General features: G+C 38.8%; 1 protein-coding gene across 5 annotated transcripts in view; it reads right to left on the minus strand.

Annotated features, from left to right (window-relative positions):
• Positions 1–21,491, minus strand: part of Ube2q2 (ubiquitin conjugating enzyme E2 Q2) — a 57,093-nt gene that overhangs the window by 14,216 nt on the left and 21,386 nt on the right. For 4 of the 5 annotated variants that reach the window (XM_075965858.1, XM_075965857.1, XM_075965855.1 and 1 more), the window contains 5 exons: positions 16,301–16,357; positions 8,789–8,929; positions 4,977–5,061; positions 3,428–3,488; positions 2,702–2,792 (listed from right to left, as the gene is read on the minus strand). In XM_075965858.1, the coding sequence (XP_075821973.1) occupies positions 2,702–2,792; positions 3,428–3,488; positions 4,977–5,061; positions 8,789–8,929; positions 16,301–16,357 (435 nt within the window). The remainder of the gene's footprint in view (positions 1–2,701; positions 2,793–3,427; positions 3,489–4,976; positions 5,062–8,788; positions 8,930–16,300; positions 16,358–21,491) is intronic. The other variant, XM_075965856.1, reaches the window with a different exon arrangement.

A 21,491-nucleotide genomic window follows, 5' to 3' on the forward strand; every position in this document is an offset into this window, starting at 1 on the left:
CTAAGCTAAAAGGCAGAAAATGGTAGAGTCTAAAGAGTGAAAAATCTAAAGGGGTGGGGCACATAGCACAATAAAGTAGAAAATCACCTATAATGTGGTAGATTTAAGCCCAATATCAATAGTAACATTCAAAACAATAGCTAAGTGGCTTCAAAAAGTCAAAGATGATGCTGAAGAGATGCCTGGACCAAGGGAAGTCAGGTACGTCAGCACATACCGGTGACTCCAGCACTAGGGAGACAGGGACAGGGGGATCTCAGTCTAGGCAGAGGACCTGTCCCTTCTCTGACCCTAAAAAGGTGGAGAAACATCTCATCATGCGGATAGTAGCTAAAGCTACCAAGAGTGTTAGAAATTAGTTCCCTGACAACCAGGCCGGGAAAGCTGCCCATAACGTCCTACAGCAGCTGGAAGGTGAAACGACTTCCTGCTCCTGTTGAAGAGAGACCAAGGGATGCTAATAGAAATTATGCCCACGATTAAAAGGGAAGTGATGCTATTTTTAAAACTCATTTTGAGGCAAGATAGGAACAAATGCTTTATCCAATTATTTCCAAGAGGACAAAAAGTTGAAAAACAATTATCATACTTTCAGTAACTTTCCCTGCCTGCTCACAAGCTTTCCAGGAACATAAAAATTATCAAAATTGGCTGGGCGGTGGTGCACACCTTTAATCCCAGCACTGGGAAAGGCAGAGGTAGGTGTATCTCTGTGAGTTCAAGGTCAGCCTAGTCAACAAGAGCTAGGTCCAGGACAGCGACAGCTAGGGCTGTTTCACATAGAAATCCTGTCTTTAAAAAAAAAAAAAAAAAAAAAATTCAATCCTCCCAGCAGAAGAGGCTCGTTTCTAGTGGCTACAATGGATTATCTTAGATTTCTAATGCAAGTTAGAAAGACATCTGCCCTTTCATACATACAGCCAACTTTCAATTCTATCTCTAATTTAACAGATTAACAAAAACGTGGGACACACAGCTTGGAAGAACAGAACTATTATTAGAACGATCTCTAAACACATGATCTTGAATGATTAACTATAAAATCTCTTTTGATTACTTGAGAACTGCCTTCAGTTTCAAAAAGTAAGTCTACATCAGAGTTTAGAGACTTCTCCATAAACTGTGCTCTGGGATTCAACTAATAAAGATCTTTATAAATTCTAAATATGAAGAGACTATTCTTTAATATCTTCGTTTCTTCCTTCAAAAAATCTTAAAAATCCTGTTTCACCTACTGTACCACCAACACCATAAACAAGCTCTATACCATTTCTGGCTAAGATTACAGTCAAAGCCCCCAACTGGTCTCCTGGAAATTACTAGACACTATTCCCCAGCACTGCTGAAAGCGCAATGACTGTTCACGACAAAACAATAAGCTGAGCAGACACTAAAACCCTCCATGAATGGTTTATACCACAAAGGGCAGATCCCAGACACTGTACGCTTGCCATGTTCTTCTCCACAACCCAACAGCCAGCTCCCTTGTCCCCAGAGAGACTACAAACCCAGAGCCTTAAAGAGCATGAGACAATTCAAAGTCACTTGGGTAAAGGACTGTGGACCGACAAACAATGTAACGGTGACAACTGCTACACTAGTCCTCTTCAACTCAGAAGAACAAGGCAAAGAGAAGCCCTGCATCACCTCAACATAAATCCTCAAACACCTCAATCTAGCGGAGGTTCTCAACCATTAGATTTTATTGTATTATACATTAAATCACAACATTTTATCTAGAGCCTTTCTTAACTTTTATTTTTAACATCTTCAAAATAACTAAGTGTAACACAAACTCAGAAAGGAACATAAATATACACCTTTACAAAGTATTGTAAAGTGGATGCCCACGTGACCAACACTCTAGTAGGTGAAAGTCTGCAAGCAGGATGCCCACAGATGTCTCTTTCTACTCAGCAGCTCCTTGCCCTAATGTGTATAGTGACTGCCCCTTTGCTCTCTAGTTCTGCTGCCCAGGTATGAGCCCCAACTTCAGTGTTTCTGAGCTTTCTTCTTGCTGTTGCTTACCTAAAAAGTCTTCCTAGAATTTTTTTTTCTAATTTTACCAGGTTCCCCTGCCCCATGCAATTTCAGTACAGTAGAAGTATGTATGTTTTATGGCTAAAGACCATTATAATGTCTAAGAATATCTCATTTAAAGGACCAATTTTCACCTACCTATACTGACAATGCGTGTCCTATACAATACTAGTTTTACAAACTTTTGAACTCTATACAAATGGAACTAAACAAAATGACTAGGAATTGAGCCTAGTTCCTTCTGCTTAACACTGTATAGAAGACTGGCTTATCTTCTCAAATATGTGTATCATACACTTTATGTAACTTGGGTTATTTTTGTCTTAGGGTTATGACAAGGAATGCTACTCTGAACACTCACTTATGTCTCCTCGTCTCTCTAAGCACTCACGTCTTGTGGAATATATATATCTCATAAATTTCCTGTAACTAGACGGTTCTGGTATCAACTTTTAATCCTAGCACTCGGGAGGCAGAGGCATGCAGACCTCTGAGTTGGATAACAAGCTCCAGACGAGTCAAGGCTACACAGTGAGACATAAATCAATCAATCAATCTATCTATCAATCAATGCTAAACTATATAGGATATGAATATATTCTAGTTTCCAAGGCAGCTGAACCCATTAGAAGAACATGGAATCCCATTACAATATTCTTACCTTAAAAGAGAAGTTAAGCAAAATATATTCTATGCCTTCTTTTTCTTTTAAGATCTGAAGATCACTGTGCAAAGGACTATCAGAGTCAACCCTAAGAATAAAACAAAAGCCAGTTCAAACAAGGTTAGAAAACCCTTTCTTACTAAATTCCAACTGAACCAGTCCAAGAGGGACAACAGAGCCCCAGAGTAAGCTCAAACAGAAGTTCTAAAGTGATCCACAGTTCCAGAAAAAGATGGATCACAATGGGCTCTAGTTCCTTGGGAACAAAGGGAATTTAAAATTAACAGTCATTTCAAAGAACAACAGCGGGATACATGTAATTTTTCAAACTCAAAACGTTCTGATGATATACTTTCTTAAAATTATAATTTTAGCTAAGGAGTTTAAGGAAATAAATTTACCACTAGTAAAACCATGAAAAGTAGATCACTGCAAAAAATTCTTTAATTCTTCTATACGTACCGCCTAAACCTCCTTACTTCACACATCAACAGTATTGCACAGTTCCATATTGTTTCCAGGTTGTCAACTGTCTTAAAATACTCAACCTTCCTCCCTGACTTTACTCAGGAAGCCTCAGAAACAGCTCCCTTAATCAATCTAACAACTACTTCCAGAGTAGTAATGTCCAGGTAAATGCCAGAATATAAAAGTATAAAATTGATGAGGCAAAAAAAAAAAATATTTCATTGTAGAAAGTAGATCTGCATAAGAGGCACTTACTTGTGTAGTTTGACATGCCAGTCATATAAGCTGTCATTTATTAGTTCCACTGAATAAATCCCTGTGAAGACACAGGCACATTGGTTATTCTTCATTTGGTTATGTATTACTCTAGTGTAAATAAATTTACATATTAAATATACTAAATATCCAGTAACAGTCAATTTTTACTATTAAAATAATTAAAGCTGAGGTGGTGGGTGGTGGCGCATGCCTTTAATCCCAGCACTTGGGAGGCAGAGGCAGGTGGATCTCTGTGAGTTAGAGGCCAGCCTGGTCTACAAGAGGTAGTACCAGGACAGGCTCCAAAGCAACACAGAGAAACCCTGTCTCGAAAAAACAAAAACCAAAAAATAATAAAAAATAAAGCTATCAACTAAAAGATACTTTAATGAATTAAAAAAACTGATTACTACTCACTTTCACTTAAAACATATTATGCAAATAATTTTTCTATGTATGTAGATACTTCTAAGAAAATAGAATCCTTCTATATAAACTACTTTAATCTTCACCTTTGAGATGTCTTTTTTCTCTGTCAGTCTTTTTACAGCATACATGTAACTTATTTTTTATTATTTGTATTATTTTATATATGTGTGTATCAATCTATGCCACATATGTGCATGCCTGTGGAGGCCATCATGGACTCAGACACCCTAGACCTGGAGTTAGAGGCAGCTGGGAGCCTCTGACATGAGTGTTGGGACCTGAACATGGACCCTCCACAGAAGCTAAGTGCTCTAAACCACTCTCTAGTCTTTAGCCACACCCTAGCCAATCTTTAAAACAACTTGACATTAATTTTTGATGAATCCAGAATAATTGAGCCAATTATTCCTAAATTGGTTATTTCTTGCTTATTAATACTGCAATAATTTTTTTCCTCGGGCTCTATAGCACTCAAATCTTACTGGATAATAAAGACTTTTTTCTTAATTCATACTGCTGAGGAATGAATCCCAGGGCCCCATGCACTATACAAATGTTCTACCAATGAGCTACATCTCCAGCCCTGAAAACGAACATTTTCTTCATACAATTATGAAATGGGGAAATCCATCAATTTTGAAAAGAATACCACTCCTATGTTTAAGTTTTATTGTTTCAGAAGAAAACTATAAAAATAAATTCAGCAAGTTTTTTCTAGTACAACAAAATATATTAACCTTACTTATTTTAAAAAGTAGTACTACTCATGCTTTTGACAGAAGATAAAAATCATAAATTTATCTCCATCAAGAAGAAGGCAAAAGAAAAATTGTGGTGTATTTGTATAATTTTTTTAAATACAAAAAATTAAACTAATTTTATCTCCTACATCTTTTAGAATTTCATTAAACCTGAGTTTTGCATCCCTAAAATAAAGTCCATACAAATTTCTAACTCTGTCTTCCTATATTAATTACATCTAAGCTGGGTGTGAGGCACACATGTCTAATCCCATCACGATTAAACAAAAAAATAATGAGTTCAAAGCCAGTTTAGGCTAAATGGTCCTCCATCACTCCCCCGAGAGAACAAATGGCCAGCAGAGCCAGGGCCTCACCTGCCTTGTAGCTCTGTGATCTGTAGACGTCCCTGAGCTCCTTCATCAGTCGATCTGATGCTTGCACTGACCCAGACACTGCACCCTGAAACAACACGTAATTAAAAGCTTAAGATATCAGAGTCTGATGTAAAACTTTACAATGACATTGGGGAAACAACATTCAACATTAAGAAGTAAAGATGTACCACACAGTAGTGGAACTACCTTTAATCCCAACTGGGAGGCAAAGGCAGGCAGATCTCTGACTTCAAGGCCAAACTAGTCTACAGAGTGAGTTCCAGAACAGCCAGGGTTACAGAGAAACCCTGTCTGGTGGGGGGGAGGGGAGAGGAAAGAAAAAGAGGGGAGGGAGAGCGGAGGAAAGAAGAAAAAGGAAAGGAAAGGAAAGGAAAGGAAAGGAAAGGAAAGGAAAGGAAAGGAAAGGAAAGGAAAGGAAAGGAAAGGAAAGGAAAGGAAAGGAAAGGATAGGAAAGGAAAGGAAAGGAAAGGAGGGCAAGAAGCTCAACTGAATAAAGAATTATGAAGTAACAAGAAAAACAAAAATCTGAAGACATGTCTAGCTTGTTCATATCATGAGGATGCCTCACAGTATGCCCAGAACACCGCAGATTCTGTTATAGCTTAGAGTTCAGTATGAGTCTATTTCAAACCACAACTTCTAAAAATGTTAGAAGGTCCTCACCATGACACGGCATGGACTGAAACAGGATTCCAGTTAATAAGACAAGATGTTACACTTGAGGTCTAGCTACATCATAAGAAAACAGCACACTGTCTTCACACAGCTTGGTTTTCCTTCACAGCACTGGGACATTTCCAAAGATGAAGATGAATGCAAATTATTTTCATTAAATAAAAATGAAGATTTTAGACTGAGAGGGCTCAGCAGGTAAGGCACTTATTACCAAGTCTGATGACCTCAGTTTGCTTCTCAGGGCCCACAATGTACAAGGAGAAAACTGATATCCACAAGTTGTCCTCTGATTCATGTGTGTGCTAGCGCAGGCACCCTCCTCCCATACACACATGCAAAAATAATTTTTTAAAGAAAAATCACAAAGCTTAAAGTTTGTTAAAAAGGTTACAAAGGTCTATTTCCCAGTTATGTGATCCTGAACTAGTTTTTTTAATGTATATATGTATGGTATACATGTGATCTGTATACCTGTAGCACACTCATGTGTAGGAGCAAATGTACATGTGTACTCATGCATGTACAGGCCCAAAGCTGATGTGTGCAGTAGATTGATGGAGGAAGGTCATTGGTTAAATAAAAAGAAGCTGCTTGGCTCTCATTGGTTAGGAGATAGGTGGGAGGAGTAAACAGAACAAAACGCTGGGAGGAAGAGGAAGTGAGGTCAGACTGGACAGCTCTCCTCTCCGGAGCAGACATCCGCCATGCTCCCGGCTCCTGGGCAGACACACGCGATGAAGCTCTGAAGCTCCGACCCAGGATGGACTTAGGCTAGAATCTTCCCGGTAAGACTGGTGCTATACAGATGATAAGAAATGGGCTAGTCCAGGTGCGAGAGTTAGCCTAGAAGAGGCTAGGTAGAAATGGGCCAGAGCAGTGTTTAAATGAATACAGTGTCTGTGTAATTATTTCGGGGCATAAGCTAGCCGAGCCAGGCGGCTTGGGGTGTTGGGGACACAGCCCCGCCGCCGCCCTTATTACTACAGTAGATGGTTCTTGATTGCCTTGCAACTTATTCAGTGAGGTAGGATCTTTTAATTGAACTACAGTCTAGTGTAACTAGCCAGCTTGCTCAGGAGATTCTGTTTCTGCCTTCTCAGTTGAGAAATATAGGCTGGCCACAATACACTTATGTGGCTTCTAGGGATCTGAACACCAACCCTAACACTTTCTGCTCAGAAGCAACCACTTTAACCATTGAGCCATCTCCCAGTCCTTGAGCTGGTTTTAAGCCCTGGTTTTTGCATCTATAAAATATGAAGAACGCCTAATTCCTACAACAGCTATGAAGATTCTATGAAGATTAAATGGGAAGGTAATATAAAGCACTTAAGTCTTATATTATCATGTCAGAGTATCCAATAATACGTAGCTGGTCTAACTATATAAAGCATACAAACCGGAGCCCATCATAAGACATAGCAAGTAAAGTATTAGTTCAGATGCTACAAACTTACTTTAATAATAAAGATGTGGGCTTAAAATTAAAGTTCTCTTCAATAAAAGTGCCAATTAAATTAGCATATGAAATATGATTGAAGGAAGGATAAGACTTTATTTGTTACAATTCTTGATATTAACTTGCATAACAAGTTATTCAGTGTTTGCCCAGAGGGCCCTGACATCATAGAGTTTAATAAGCTGCTCTAATTCAGGGCAGTAGGTGTCAAATAACCAGAGTACCATTACATACTTCCCTTGTCTGGGCAACACACACACACACACACACTTCATTTTTCGTAAGTTATCCAAAGGCTATGCACTGTTTGCCTATATTTTAAAGCTGAACAATCGGAGGCCACACAAGCGTTGTTTGTCACCAAACAATGAACCTCATACTGCTATGTTGCTTCTCACAAAAGGCATGATAAATCACCTGACATAGTGGTGCATACCTTTAAGCCCAACACTCAGGAGGTAGAAACAGGCAGATCTCTAAATTGAAGGCCATCCTGGTCTATGCAGAGTTCCAGGCTATCCAGAGCTACACAGTAAGACTTTGTAGAGCGTGAGGGGTGGGGTTAAGTAAATCCAAAGAGAAAAATTACTTCTGGGTTGGTTAGACATGAAAGACAGAGGTCAGATTAATGGGGAGACAGAGTCCCAGTAATACTCTGTAGGAGGCTGAATCTGAACACACAGAAACCATGGTAGGGGAGCAAGTAAAGAAGCAATAGGATGAAAAGAGGGGTTTTCTCTAGGTTCGTTTCTGTCGTTGTGATAAAAATACCCTAGCAAAAACTAACTTATGGAAAGAATGGGGTTTATTTCAATCTACAATTCCATGTCACAGTCTATCACTTTGGATAAGTCGAGAAAAGAACTTCAAATAGGTAGTCATACCACACCTACAGTCAAGAGCAGAGAGAAATGAACGCGTACATGCTCACCCACTTGCTTGCTTGATTGTGGTTTGCTTTTGTCTTCTCTACAGAACTCAAGACTCCCTACCTAGGGAATGGTGTCACCCAAAATAGGCTGAGTCTTTCCACATCAGTTAACTTAGTAAGACAGTTCCTTGACAGGCATGCCTACAGGCCAATTCAATGTAAATAACCCCTCACTGAGATTCTTCCCATCTTAATTCTAGGTTATATCAAGTTGACAATTAACCATCAGAGGATTATTATATAGAGATAGCAGTATATGTTTCCAAGATATGAAGAACAGATGAACAGGGTAGAAAGTAGCTGTCAACAATCAGGAGAAGCATACTGGCCAGGGGCTCCGCTTACAAAATGCCCTCGCTCTGTTCACTGGCTTTGTGGGAGCCTAGGCAGTTTGGATGCTCACCTTACTAGACCTGGATGGAGGTGGGTGGTCCTTGGACTTCCCACAGGGCAGGGAACCCTGATTGCTCTTTGGGCTATTGAGGAAGGGGGATTTGGTTGGGGGAGGGGAGGGAAATGGGAGGCGGGGAAAAGACAGAAATCTTTAATAAATAAACAAACAAACAATCAGGAGAAGCAGCCTAGGTCAACAAAACAAATGACTGAATCCACCACTTAAGGCTGGAAACAGAGGACAGTTGAGACTGGTATATTAATGAATTACCCAATTATTACTTGTAACTATTTAACCAGAGTCCAAGTTCTAGATACTTAGTCACACTTACATTTAAATGGTCTTGCCTTTGAGTCTTCCTAATTTTCTCCAATATTGCCAAATTTTCTTTTTCAATCCCTTCGTCCTCTGACTTTTTCCCATTAATAGGCTCTTCTTCCTTCATCTCATAGTGATCCAAGTCTTCTATATCCTACAAAGAAAAAAACAGGCTCATTCAGGTTTCTCTTGTTCGCTAGTTAAGAAGCTAGACAAAAGATAATTTTGAATGGAATAAAAAGAGTAAAAGAAAGGAAGACTGCATCTACTCTATGAGGACAAGGAACCCACATTACATTCAGAAGTCCTCTTCTTCAATGCCTTCTGTTAGGAGGAAAGCAGGGTTAGTACAGCAGGTTTCACAGCTTCATAAAGTCATGACTATTGCCAAATACGCCATCTTTCAAAATCTATTATGAGGAACTTCTCAAACAATCTAGTGACAGGTGTTAAGAACTTCAGCTATTTATACTTTGTTCTAGAAACCTGACCTCTAGTATTTTATTCTAAGAAATGTGAACACTAATTTAGGCTTATCTACATCTACTTCATTCTAATAATTACAAAAACAAAATCTACACATACCCAAAAAAAGCAAAACAGTTAATTCAGTGGATCATCTATCATATGGTCATTAAAATACTAAAAACAACCTAATTCTCTTTATTTTTGAGACATGTTCTTATGTAGCACAGGCTGGCTCAAACTCCCTATGTAGCTAAAGATGACCCAGATCTTTTGATACCTCTATGTCTCCTGAGGCTAAGATTACAGGCAAGTGCCACCATGCTGTTTTATATGGTGCTTGGGGACCATATGGTGTTGTGGACCATATGGGTTATATGGTGTTGTATGCTGTATGTTGGCAAAAGTGTCACACCACACAACAAACCTCACTCAAGAGATTTATTGGGAAGAAAAGAATCCAGGAGCCTACCTGTAGGGTGAGATGCAGCTGCAGACTGAATAGGGGTACAGAGCTTATATAGGATTTGGGAGCTTTCCAGGGTGGCTTGGAATTGGTGGATTTTTGCAGCCTGACTCTGTGGCAAGCACAGAAATTGGTGGGATTTCAAGTCCTGGTCCTGGGGTCAAGTCAGGGTCAGGGTGTTTTTCTTTGGATCAGGTCTCTGGTCTAGTCAGGGGGCTGGGTATTTTTTTCCTTGGCCCCTTTCACTGCACACTGTTTTATGTGATGCTCAGGGACCAAGGTCAGGACCTTGTGCATGCTAGTCAAGTACTTTACCAGCCAAGCTATAGACAGACACATAATTATTTTTTTTCTATCAATTAAACACCCAGAAACAAACAAAAAAAAACATGGAATATATAGAATCTCCATGCTATCAAAACAAGAACTGAAACAGAAAATGCTAGAAAGGCTTTGAGATCTACATTTAGTGTTTCAAATTATCTGTGGTAAGCACCTATGGACTTCTATAATCGGGTGATGTGGTAATGAGGCGACCGCCACAGATAGGTAAAGACCCTCCTACATCAGGGTGAAGTTTTCAAAAACGGAATTTGAAAAATATCCGCAGACCAACAACTCTCCCAGTCCACTCTGCTCTTTCCCCATTTCATCTGCTCTAACATATACAAAAATCTATGCCCAAGCTTTCTGACCCTACTGTTCTCAAGCATCTGCTATTCTAAGATCCAGTCACCAAGACCTCTGCAGCAGTCTTTATTCAACACTTTGGATTGCATATTTTTCCTGCAAATTGGACTGAGGTTAGTGACTATCTTCAATCCAAAACAAACCTAGTGGTCTCCTCAGCCCTTTACATTATATTCTTGATCAGATTCTGCACAGGGCTTCATGTCCTTAAGCTTCTCTCCTATCCTATATTTATTATATTGTCTTCAAAATTTCAATGACTGCCTCCTTAGGCTATATGGTACCCTCCCCCGACCTCAACTCATTTCCATCCACACACTTTGCTTGAATTTTAATCAGCAAATCCGAAATATACCTTATCTTTCAATATTCACAGCACTCTATTCTCTGCTTATGGTCTTCTGATCAACAACCTTATGAAACAAAAATGTTTGTCTCTTACTCTTTGTCTTTTCTATCCAGTTATGTACAACAACAGAACTCCATCTCTCCTCTCCCTTAGAGGATAGCATCCAGTACCCTGAATCACACCACACCCAACATTACCCATGTTAATTCAAATAAAATGAAAATGTCATCCTTTTTACCTGTCTTAATCTAACATCTCCTAAGTCACTTCCCTAAACATCACTGTTCTCTATAAATCTTTTTGGGTTGTTTTTCAAGAAAGGGTTTCTCTGTATAACAGTCCTAGCTGCCTGCCTCTGCCTCCCAAGTGCTGAGATTAAAGTTATACACCACCACTCAGCCCTGTCAATCTAATATTATTTCTCTGTATACCAAATGGGACAGGAGGAAGTTTAATGCTCTCATGCAGTTTGTTCCACCAGGTTAAAGTGCAAGAAAACAGTAAAGCAAGCAGTCTACCAACCACAGTCAGTCTAAACGAATAATTTTAGGAATTATTCTGCTGCCAGATACAAAAAAGTGACTACTTCTTTAGCTTTGAAATATTCTCAAAGTACATTTTAAATAGATTTTTTTTTTCAAATAAAGTCTGAATAAATTATAAGATACAAAACAAAACCCAATTATTTTAAAGATCATGAAATTCATATTCATTTTATCTGGTCAATGGAGGACTGGATCTTCATTTCAAAACTTGAATTTAAATTCAAAGCTTCGAGGTGACTGATAATTACTTAATGCCTTGGAAAGTTACTCTAAAATTTGTTATTTGAGTGTGTCCTCTCCAAAAATCAGGTATGGTGATATGCTGATTTTAAAGAGACCTTCCCTATTGCTGACAACACCACATACTTGGGAGCTGGATCTCACCAGGAGCCTCTGTCCTGTCTATGGATCTCACCAGGAGCCTCCGTCCTGTCTACCCTCCGTGGTTCCAGTAAATACTATGCAAGCTGCCAAGGAAGTGGAGCAATTAAAGCAGCCCTCCCCAAGTGCAAGGCACAATTTCAATTATGGCAAAATATGCATAAAGGTGCAATAAATGACAGTCATATGTTGGAGGCAACAAACAGCTGTCTATCTAGACGAAAGGCCCACTCAACAGTAGAGTAATCGTGCCTGGTACTGGACACCTAGGCGGCTTTCCTGGAACTAGTGAAGCCATGTACTTTAGAAAAAGTGAATACTGCAACTTTACTAAATCAGTGTAATTCCTTACTATATTCTAAAACATCTTTTCCTCTTACCCACACATGTAGCTACCACCCCTCATGAAAACAGCCTTTCTTTACAGCAAATGGGGACCATCAAAGAAACTATGACTGGACACAATGCAAAGATCAATGGATCCTGCGAAGCCCAGCCCCAGTGGAAACATCTGTATCACAGCTCCTGCATCTCTGGCTCAGGGAACATCACAGAAAAAGGGGGCAGAAAGACTGTAAAAGCCAAAGTAACAAAAAAATCTATTGTGAAAGACTCTCTTAAAAAGAGATTAATAAAAAAGACTAGAACAATGACAATATTAATGGACATGTAAAATAGAAGAGGAAAATTTTCAGGGGTTCCCACTCCTAGACAAAGACCTACAAGTAATTTCTGACTGCTGGGAGAGGGAAAATTATACACACACACACACACACACACACACACACACACACACAGCATATATATATATATATATACACATATACATACATGTGATACACATACATATACTCATACTCAGCAAATATACATACTTGTGCAAACACATATATTCATATATACCAATAATAAAGAAAAAGAAGCTATCAACTTTGGAGTGGGAGAACATGGGAGAGGTTCGAGGGAAAGCAATGTTATTCTATTTCAATTAAGATCACAATAAAATATAAAAATTGAAAAGATTCAAAGAGTCAGGCAGTGGTAGCTCATACCTTTAATCCCAGTACTCACAAGGCAGAGGCAGGATCTCTGAGTTGGAGACCAGCATGGTACAGAGCAAGTTCCAGATAGCCAGGGCTATACAGGGAAACTGTCTTGAAAAACAAATAGTGGAAAGAAATATGGCCTGTAACAGAAGCCTCCTTCCTCAATAATGAAATCAAACCCTCTATAAAGGAAGCTGAACAGGTCATTTGGCTAGGGTGTTCTCCACTTCTGATTTCTACCCTTTGAAGACACAGCATGGAAGTCCTCACAAGACACTACATGCTAGCTAGCACTCTGATTCTAAACGTCATAGCTTCCAAAACTGTGCAAACATTTATTACCCAGTCTTGAGTATTCTAATTCCAGCAGCACAAAACAGACTAAAAGAAAGTCCTTTATTTTCAGCAAGCAGTCCCTGTGATATCCTTGAATTTTCCTTTCATTCAAATATAAAACTGTGTATGTTTATACTGTGTTCGTGTGGTTATGGAGACTAAATGTGTTGTGAAATATTCCTTTAAACTTTGTGAAGATGTTTCACTGTGATTGGTTTAATAAAGAGCTGAATGTCCATGAGCTAGGCAGGAAGAGATTAGGTAGGACCTGGGGACAGAGAGCTCTGGGAAAATGAAAGGAGGAAGATCAGCCAAACACAGAGGAAGCAGGATGGGTCAAATGGAGATGAAACAAGCACATGAAAGAATATAGATTTTAAAATATGAGTTAATTTAAGTTTAAGAGCCAATGGTACAAGCCTAAGCTATGGCCAAGCTTTCATAATTAATAATAAGTCTCTGCCACTTTTTGTGAGTTGGTAGCACAAAAGGAAAAAAAATCCATTTATAAATGGCATCCAACAGGGGGCTCAAATATCCAAACACAAGGCCCAAGAAAGCTAAGAAAAGTTCTAGACAAGGAGCTGAACATAATTTCCTAGACTAACAGTCTCTCTAGCAGGCTGATGCTTAGCAGCATAGAGCGGCATGGCTACCAGCTGCTGCCTGAGGCTAGAGCCAGCTGCCAGTGGCATATACCAGTGCCATGTACTAAGCTGAACCATGCAGTGGCTGACATAGCAGTTTAAGATTTGTCTCACATCACACCATCAGAGAACAATACAAACACTCAGTAAAGACAGATCCAGACCCGCCCCCCAAAAAACCTCTAACTATAGTGTGTTTTAAAAAATGTGTGTACGCTTTAAAAAATTGGGTATAGACAGTCATAGAAAAAAATAGTTTATAAATAATAAGATAAAGTCTTTAAAGAGAGAATACAACAATATAAAAAGGATTAGCCACACAAAAATACAGTGTGGATCCGATATGGTATCTTGTTGACTTTAAATTTGACTGCTAATTAGCTGCTGAGGCACTGGATTATGAAAACTCCTAAACTAAACCAAACTATAAATTTAAAAATGTCTTAACTTCAAAATGGAAATCAAAAAATATGTTGTATTGGAGAATAGGTTATGCTTTTATTTCCAAAAAAAATGAAAAGCCAGCTATCTAGAATAATAAAGAAATTCAGGTTAGTAGTTAGTCACCTATAACAATCAAAACTTGTAGTCATGTTAGGTATGTTTTCAAGGTCAAACATATATTTTAGATAGGTGGTTTTCAAATACTTCAGAGATCTACAGAATGTGGCATTTAAGATATTTAATAATATAAGGCTTTTCATAACAGTGAGACATGTCTACTCCTGGCAGCACCAATCTATTTAAAAGAAAAAAAAAGGATGATGGGCATCAAAGAACCTCCATATATGGAGTTTGCTTTCTCTATGGGAAAAGGTAGCCCCTGGGCAAAGAAAGTTCCCTTGCTTCAACTGCTGGCAGTATGCTGTCCAAAGTGGACCACAAAGGAAAGCATCTGCCTAACTTTGCCAAGATAGGGTAGGACAGTCCTTCAAAAATTTCCTGCTTCACAGAAAAGTCTGCCAGATATTCTAGGCCCGTAGGCCAAAGATAGATGCCCTAACATTGTAGAGGAACCTTGGATGACTGTCCAGGAAACCAGACATCTCTGTCATTTCAGTTTTGGAAATTGCTTGCTCTGCATTTCTTGTTTACTCGGGCAATAGTATATCCTTGTGGGGTCTTTGATGGGGTTAAAGACAGATAGTTATAGTTTTCCTTAGTTATGCTAGGTGGTAAACTAGGCACAAAACTTTGGACTCACCATGATAATATTAATAATGTGGTATTTTCTCTGAATTTGCCAAATGCAAATGGACTGGGCATTGTAAATGTAATTTTTACCTGACAATTGTTCTTATCTTATATAATTTTACTATGTTAGTGTTAAAACCTTTCCTTTTTATTTAGACAAAAAAGAGGAAATGTAGGATGTTCCTTTACACTGTGTGAAGATGCCTCACTGTGGTTGATTTAATAAAGAGTTGAATGGCCATTAGTTAGGCAAGAAGTGGTTAGGCGGGACTTCCAGGGACAGAGAGCTCTGGGAAGATAAGAGGAGGATAGCCAGAAATGGAGGAAGCTGGCTGGGCCAAATAGAGATGAAGTAATGAGCACGTGGAAGAATATAGATTTAAAAATATAGGTTAACTTAAGTTGTAAGAGCTAGTGAGGACAGACCTAAGGTAAGGCCAAGCTTTCAAATTAGTAAATCCTTTTTTTGTAAGCTGGTAGCCCAATCACTCTCACAAATTTTCAGTCTTCCTCAATCACTCTCTACCTTATCTTTTTCAGACAAAGTCTCACTGAGTCAATCTAGCTGACTATCTGGCTAAGAGTCACAGATTCCCCCATCTTTACCTTCCCAGAGCTGGAGTTATAGATGCAAGCCATACCACTAAGCTCTTTCTATTTTAAACATGAGTTGCTGAAATCTGAACTCAGTACTTTACTGACTGAGGCATCTTCCCAGCTGTAAACAGAAATGTTAAACTTAGTAGTTCTTCCTAAAATTAACCAAACTATAAGCTAAATACTATTATTAAATATAAAGATTTTTTTACTGCCCTCAGATAAAATAATTTGTTCAAAGGCATAACTTAGTTAGATGCAAAGCCAGGGTTTAGAAAGTATATCCCATTTGAAATACAAATGTTATTCAATATTAACACTACTTCAAGCCGGGCGGTGGTGGCGCACGCCTTTAATCCCAGCACTCGGGAGGCAGAGGCAGGTGGATCTCTGTGAGTTCGAGGCCAGCCTGGTCTACAAGAGCTAGTTCTGGGACGGACACCAAAGCTACAGAGAAACCCTGTCTCGAAAAACAAAAAACAAAAAACAAAACAAAACAAAAAAAAACAAAAAACAAAAAAAACCCACTACTTCAAAAAAGGAGATTTAAGAATTACTAAAATGTGTCAAACACTAATATATGCATGAGCTGTGACCCACTGTGATGTATAGATGAGCTGGTAAAGGCAACTGCCTGCAAATCTGATGACTTGAGTTCAATCCTTGAAAAACAGAGAATGTACTTCCAAATGTTGCCCCCTGACCACTAAGTGCATGCCATAGCACAAACACACAGACCAAAAATAATAAAAATTAAATGGAGAAAATTATAAATATTCATGGAATATTATTCTTATATAAATACCTACTTCAGCCATCTCCTCCTCTTCTTCCTCTTCTGAAGTTACCTCTTCAGTTGTCCCATTCTGAAACAGAGAAAGAATGTGCCAAAGCTACACAGAACACAGACACACAGAACACATCACAAAGCTGGCCACCAGTAACCACTGTCACTGCAGTCCCATGAGCAGGGCTTAGATGCCTTAAGAATAAACAAAAGCAATCAAATATAAAGAAAATTCAAAAACTAAAGCATAATTTAATTTAAAAAAAAGTTTACTTTTATAGCTATATGTATATGGCCAAAGGCTTCTGCATATAATAAATGCTCCAAATTATTCTTTCCTTTATCTATCTACTCCCTTTAACCTGAAAAACCTTAATCTTTCAATAAATCCACCTGCCTTACAATCTTTATTTAAAAGGTCAGGTAGGTCACAAAGAAACAGACACTATAAGGCCGTGACTGAAGCGCCGGTCTGCCTGTGATGAAATACCTCTTCACTTGCACAGGAGTCAAATGGGGTTTAAGAAAGGGTCTTCATAAACAGTAATACATGAAGTCTCCGGCCAGAGCAAAGTTTGCCAGCTCTCAATATGGAAATGTATATTCATAAAGGTGGGTTTAGTTTGGAACTAGATATCTAAAATATCAAGAAACTAGGACCAGAGATCAAATCAGACCAACCAGGACCTCAGAAGCCTCAAGGTATATTGTTCCTAGATGCTCCAAGAACACAAGTCTTAAGGGGGAAAAAAAGTTCATTGTCACAGAGCACATTACTCTTCAGTGAGCTGGAAAATGTGTACAGGTATAGACAGTATAAGCTTAGGCCTGTTTTAAATCCAAATCTCTTTAAACATTTACCATTCCTTTCCTTGGGACTAAATGAGAAAAGTAAGCAGTTCCCAAAATTATTGTGGTTCACCCTTTTCTTCATTTCCAAACCAGATTATTTTTGGTATCTTTTCAAAAACAAAAAGAAAACATAGCCACCCAAATAATCCCAAGGTCCCAAATACAAGTCTGAGTGACCGAGGGTGAAAAGCATTTTTGAAATCTAATTTCAGAACCTATCCCAAAGTATCTGTCTTCAAATACACTTTAATGCAAGACTTAGAGATCATTATAGAAAGCCACAACCAATCAAACTGCAAAGAACAAACAAGTGAGCTGGTAGTGTCCAGCCCTAAATGGCACATCTACAACACAACTCATGCAGCAAGGCTCAGGCATAGCAAAGAAGGGTCAGTAAGACTGTAAGAGCCAAAGAAAGGAAAAAGAAGTTTGCTATGAGATTTTGGTCCCCTAGAAATTCACAGAGGCCACATTCATGAAGTCTTACCATCATGGCTACCTAAGTAAGCTCTGAACATGAGTGACACCAACAGAAACGTTAACGTTGAAGGGGTACTGACAAAGAACTATCCAACAACAGGAGAAATAATCCTCCCCACGGAAGAGCACAACACGGTCTGCCCTGACCAGTCTTTGTCTAACATTTTATAAGTGAGAAAGATAAGCAATACTCTTTCCTAAAGGATTGGTAATTTGACAAAAACACAAAGCCAATTAGGCACATGAAATCCTAAGGCCTTCATTTGAACATGTTGATAGGCTTCTTTCCAAAAGCAGACTGAAAACACACACAGTAGGGCAAGCCTGTGAACCCAGCACAGAGGACTGATGTGAGTTCAAGGTCAGCTACTTTTTGAGTTCTAGGACAGCCTGAGCAGGGGACAGAAACTCCGTCTCAAAACAAAAACAAAACAGGGTTTGGGGGAGGTGACGGACTTTGATAAAAACAGCATTGCTACATTAGAAAATAGTGTACAGACCCACAACTACAAGACAACAGCAGACATAAAGCAAATGGATACTATTGTTACTAACAAAGTTTTAGCCAACCTGGCAGAGAAAGCCACAGGAGTCTAGCATGAGCAACTGCTAAGTTAGGGTGTCTCACTTAATATTATTGCTCTATTCTACAGGAACCGTATCTATTCTACAGGAACCATATCTAAACCGATGGCCTCTCAACTACTACATGTGTTAAAACCAAAGAGAAAAGAAGAAATCCTTTCAGTATAACTCAACACAACAGTGGAATTTTCTAGCAGACTCCGGAGTTGGAAACCACAATTGCCAGGACTGCCCCATCCTCTGTCTTCAGGAGAGTACGGGTTCTACATACTGGACAACAGAGAAAAGTAACTATCCTGTGGACAGCTCTATGGGCAACTGTACTAACTGATGCCATACTTTCCTAAAATGAGCAAATAACCAAGTACCACAAATAGAAAACTGATCCTGAAAGGTGCCACACGGAAAGGCCACACAAGAGATCTAAGGCAAGGCAAGACAGAGCTAAAATCTTACTGAAATCATTAGCACTGTTGAGAACAAACCAAGAACAAGTTACAAAAAAAAAAAAAAAGAGAGAGAGAAGGTAGTCTTGGGAAATAAAAAACATTTGAAGAAAAACAGTAAAAAGCCACAGAGCTCCTCTAAACAAAGCATTTATAATGAAGACAACCAAGCTGACGAGAATATGAAGAAAGGAGATGAGTGGCAGCCTGAGCAGTTAGAAATAAAGCATTTGAGAGATGCAGAGGACAAAAATATAAAGGTCTAATATTCATCCAGAGAATGAAAGGAAGAGACAAACGGTGGCAAGATCTGAGAAAGACTTTATCGTATTAAGTGACTCTGGATACTCCAGAGAAATACTAAAAAGCAAAACAGAGTCCACAGTTACAGAGGAAACCAAACCAACATTCTGACAGGAACAATGAAACACACAGAAATAGTAATCACACAGTCACTAGAGTTTCATCTATAACACTAAATATAAGAGGTAAAAATGTAAATAACTGGGAAACCCCCCAAAAAGAACTTTGAACTCTGTAACTAGCTCCATCAGACAGAGCTGTGTGTGCTAGTGGATTCCCTACACAACACACTAAAAACTGACACCAAGTATACAACACTCTCCATGCACACCATACACATCTCCATAAACCAAACCTTTCTAGGAAAAACAAGGCTAGAATGTATTATTTTGGGGTCTGCCTGAGCAATAAGAGCAATTACACCAATAGCACAGTCTACGTAACTGTTGATAATGCAGTTGAGGTTACATGTACTGATGAACAAAAGCAAAAGTAGCCCCCAGAGTCAGCTGAAAGAAAGTTTTGTCTAGATAACTCTTGTTTTTTGTTTTTTAAAAAATAGACATTCATGTCCTAGCAAAGCAAAGTAACTCCTACGTATGTGCCCCAGGGAAATGACTGCATAGGAGTATCCAGAAATACAAACAAAATAGATAATCCACAATAAGATTCTTCCTAAGGTGGGGGGGGGCTGGCTAGAAATAGCCTAAACATCCATCAACACTCAAATGGCAAATAGGTAAACATTCTACCTGAACAATGAATAAAAAAGGAACTGAAAAAGAAAACATGAACTACACAGTGTGACTCTTAACATGGAGCTCAAAAACAGGCAACACTAAATTACACAAGAATGGACACATGATGATAACAGAAGAGAAGATGGCTAGCTATGCAGACCTGAAGGAGTACAGTGAAGGCTTCTGTTCTGTTAACAACCTTCCAACTCTTCCCCTGGGGTAGCTGAAGAACAGCTCCCAGGGATTCACTGTAACCAAACATTATACTAAGCTTAAAGTTTCCATATTTTCAACATATGTTGTATTTCATACTATAGTCTTAATAGGCATGTGACTAGATGGTGGAGCAGACCGATGAAATACAAGCTATTCAAACACATGAAAGTGTTAACCTTGTTCACATGACGTCAACCAGCACTCAAACACAATATACAGCTTTGCACTGTGTTAAGAAGTTGATGTTAAGAGCTGAGGAGATGGCCCAGTGAGTAAAGCCCTTGTCATGAAAGACAGGGCCTGAGTGGGGATCCTCACTACCCGTGTCCAAGTCAGACATAGCAGATCGCTGAGGCTTGCTGGACAGCAGCCTCACCTACTGGATAAGATCCAGGCCAGTGAGAAGCTCTATCTCAAAAAAGGGGGCTGAGGGCCGGAGAGACAGCCATTTAACAAGAATTAGCAACAGACTGGATTAGGTTCCCAGCACCCACATGGTGGCTCACAAGCCATTGCAACTCCAGTTCCAGGGAATCTGGTGCCATCTTCAGGCCTCCAAGAACACGAGGCACACACAGAGCACTTACATAGGGTAAAAGACTTATACACATAAAAACAAATAAATTTTAAGGAAATTTAAAAGGATGGGCACCTGAGAAACACCCATGGTTGTTCTCTGGCCTCCACACAGAACATGTACACACACATACAGAGAAGCAATTTTAATGACAACAATCCAATAAAAGTAGAAGGCAGAAGGTAGAGCTAATTAAAATACAGGGGGAAGGGGAAGCGGGGGGATGAAAAAGATAACACATTATATTTTTAAAAGAACTGATTCCTCCAAGGGTCTAAGATATTAAAACAGAAAAGCCTCTGGTTAATCATCAGAATAAAACAGTTTCAGAAATGGATCAGGCTTGACCATATTAAAACCAGGTTTATCCACTTCAGCAATGTTGACATACTCAACCAGCTACTACTCTATTGTGGGGTTCTACACCTCATCACAGCACTTTAAAAGCATCCTATCAAATCATAATATACCAACAGCATCCCACCTCTCTGCTACAGCTAGGGATGACAACCCAAAATGCTTCCAGGTATTTCCAAATGTCCAATGGAAGCAAACTGCTTTTGTTTGAAATTTACTAAATTTAAACTGTATAATGGAAAAAAAAGACACAAAGCTTCCTAAGTCATAACCTTGACATAGAAATAGAAGCCTAAAAAGAAACAAAACCATTCTATAATCTCAGAGTCTAAGTAAAATTAGGAAAAAAAAATACCATATCTATCCTAGCAATGTTTACTAGAAAAATGCAAAGATGATTCAAAATCAAGGCATTTTGTTACATAATTCACAAATAATCTTAGATATCTCCATGAGCTTCCTATGTACAATCAGAAAAAACAAGGCAGACTTCAAGTCCAGGATATATTGTAGGTAAAAAATTAAACCACAGACACTCTAGAAAATAAAAGTTGAACAGATACAAAATTAAAACCTTTTTCTTATCTCTTTGGCTCCACTAAATTACAAAAGAATAAACATTGTATAGATAAAAAATATAAAAAAAGAAAAGGGAAT

This window comes from Microtus pennsylvanicus, chromosome 3 (genome assembly GCF_037038515.1).
Source record: "Microtus pennsylvanicus isolate mMicPen1 chromosome 3, mMicPen1.hap1, whole genome shotgun sequence".
NCBI classification, from domain to species: Eukaryota; Metazoa; Chordata; class Mammalia; order Rodentia; family Cricetidae; genus Microtus; species Microtus pennsylvanicus.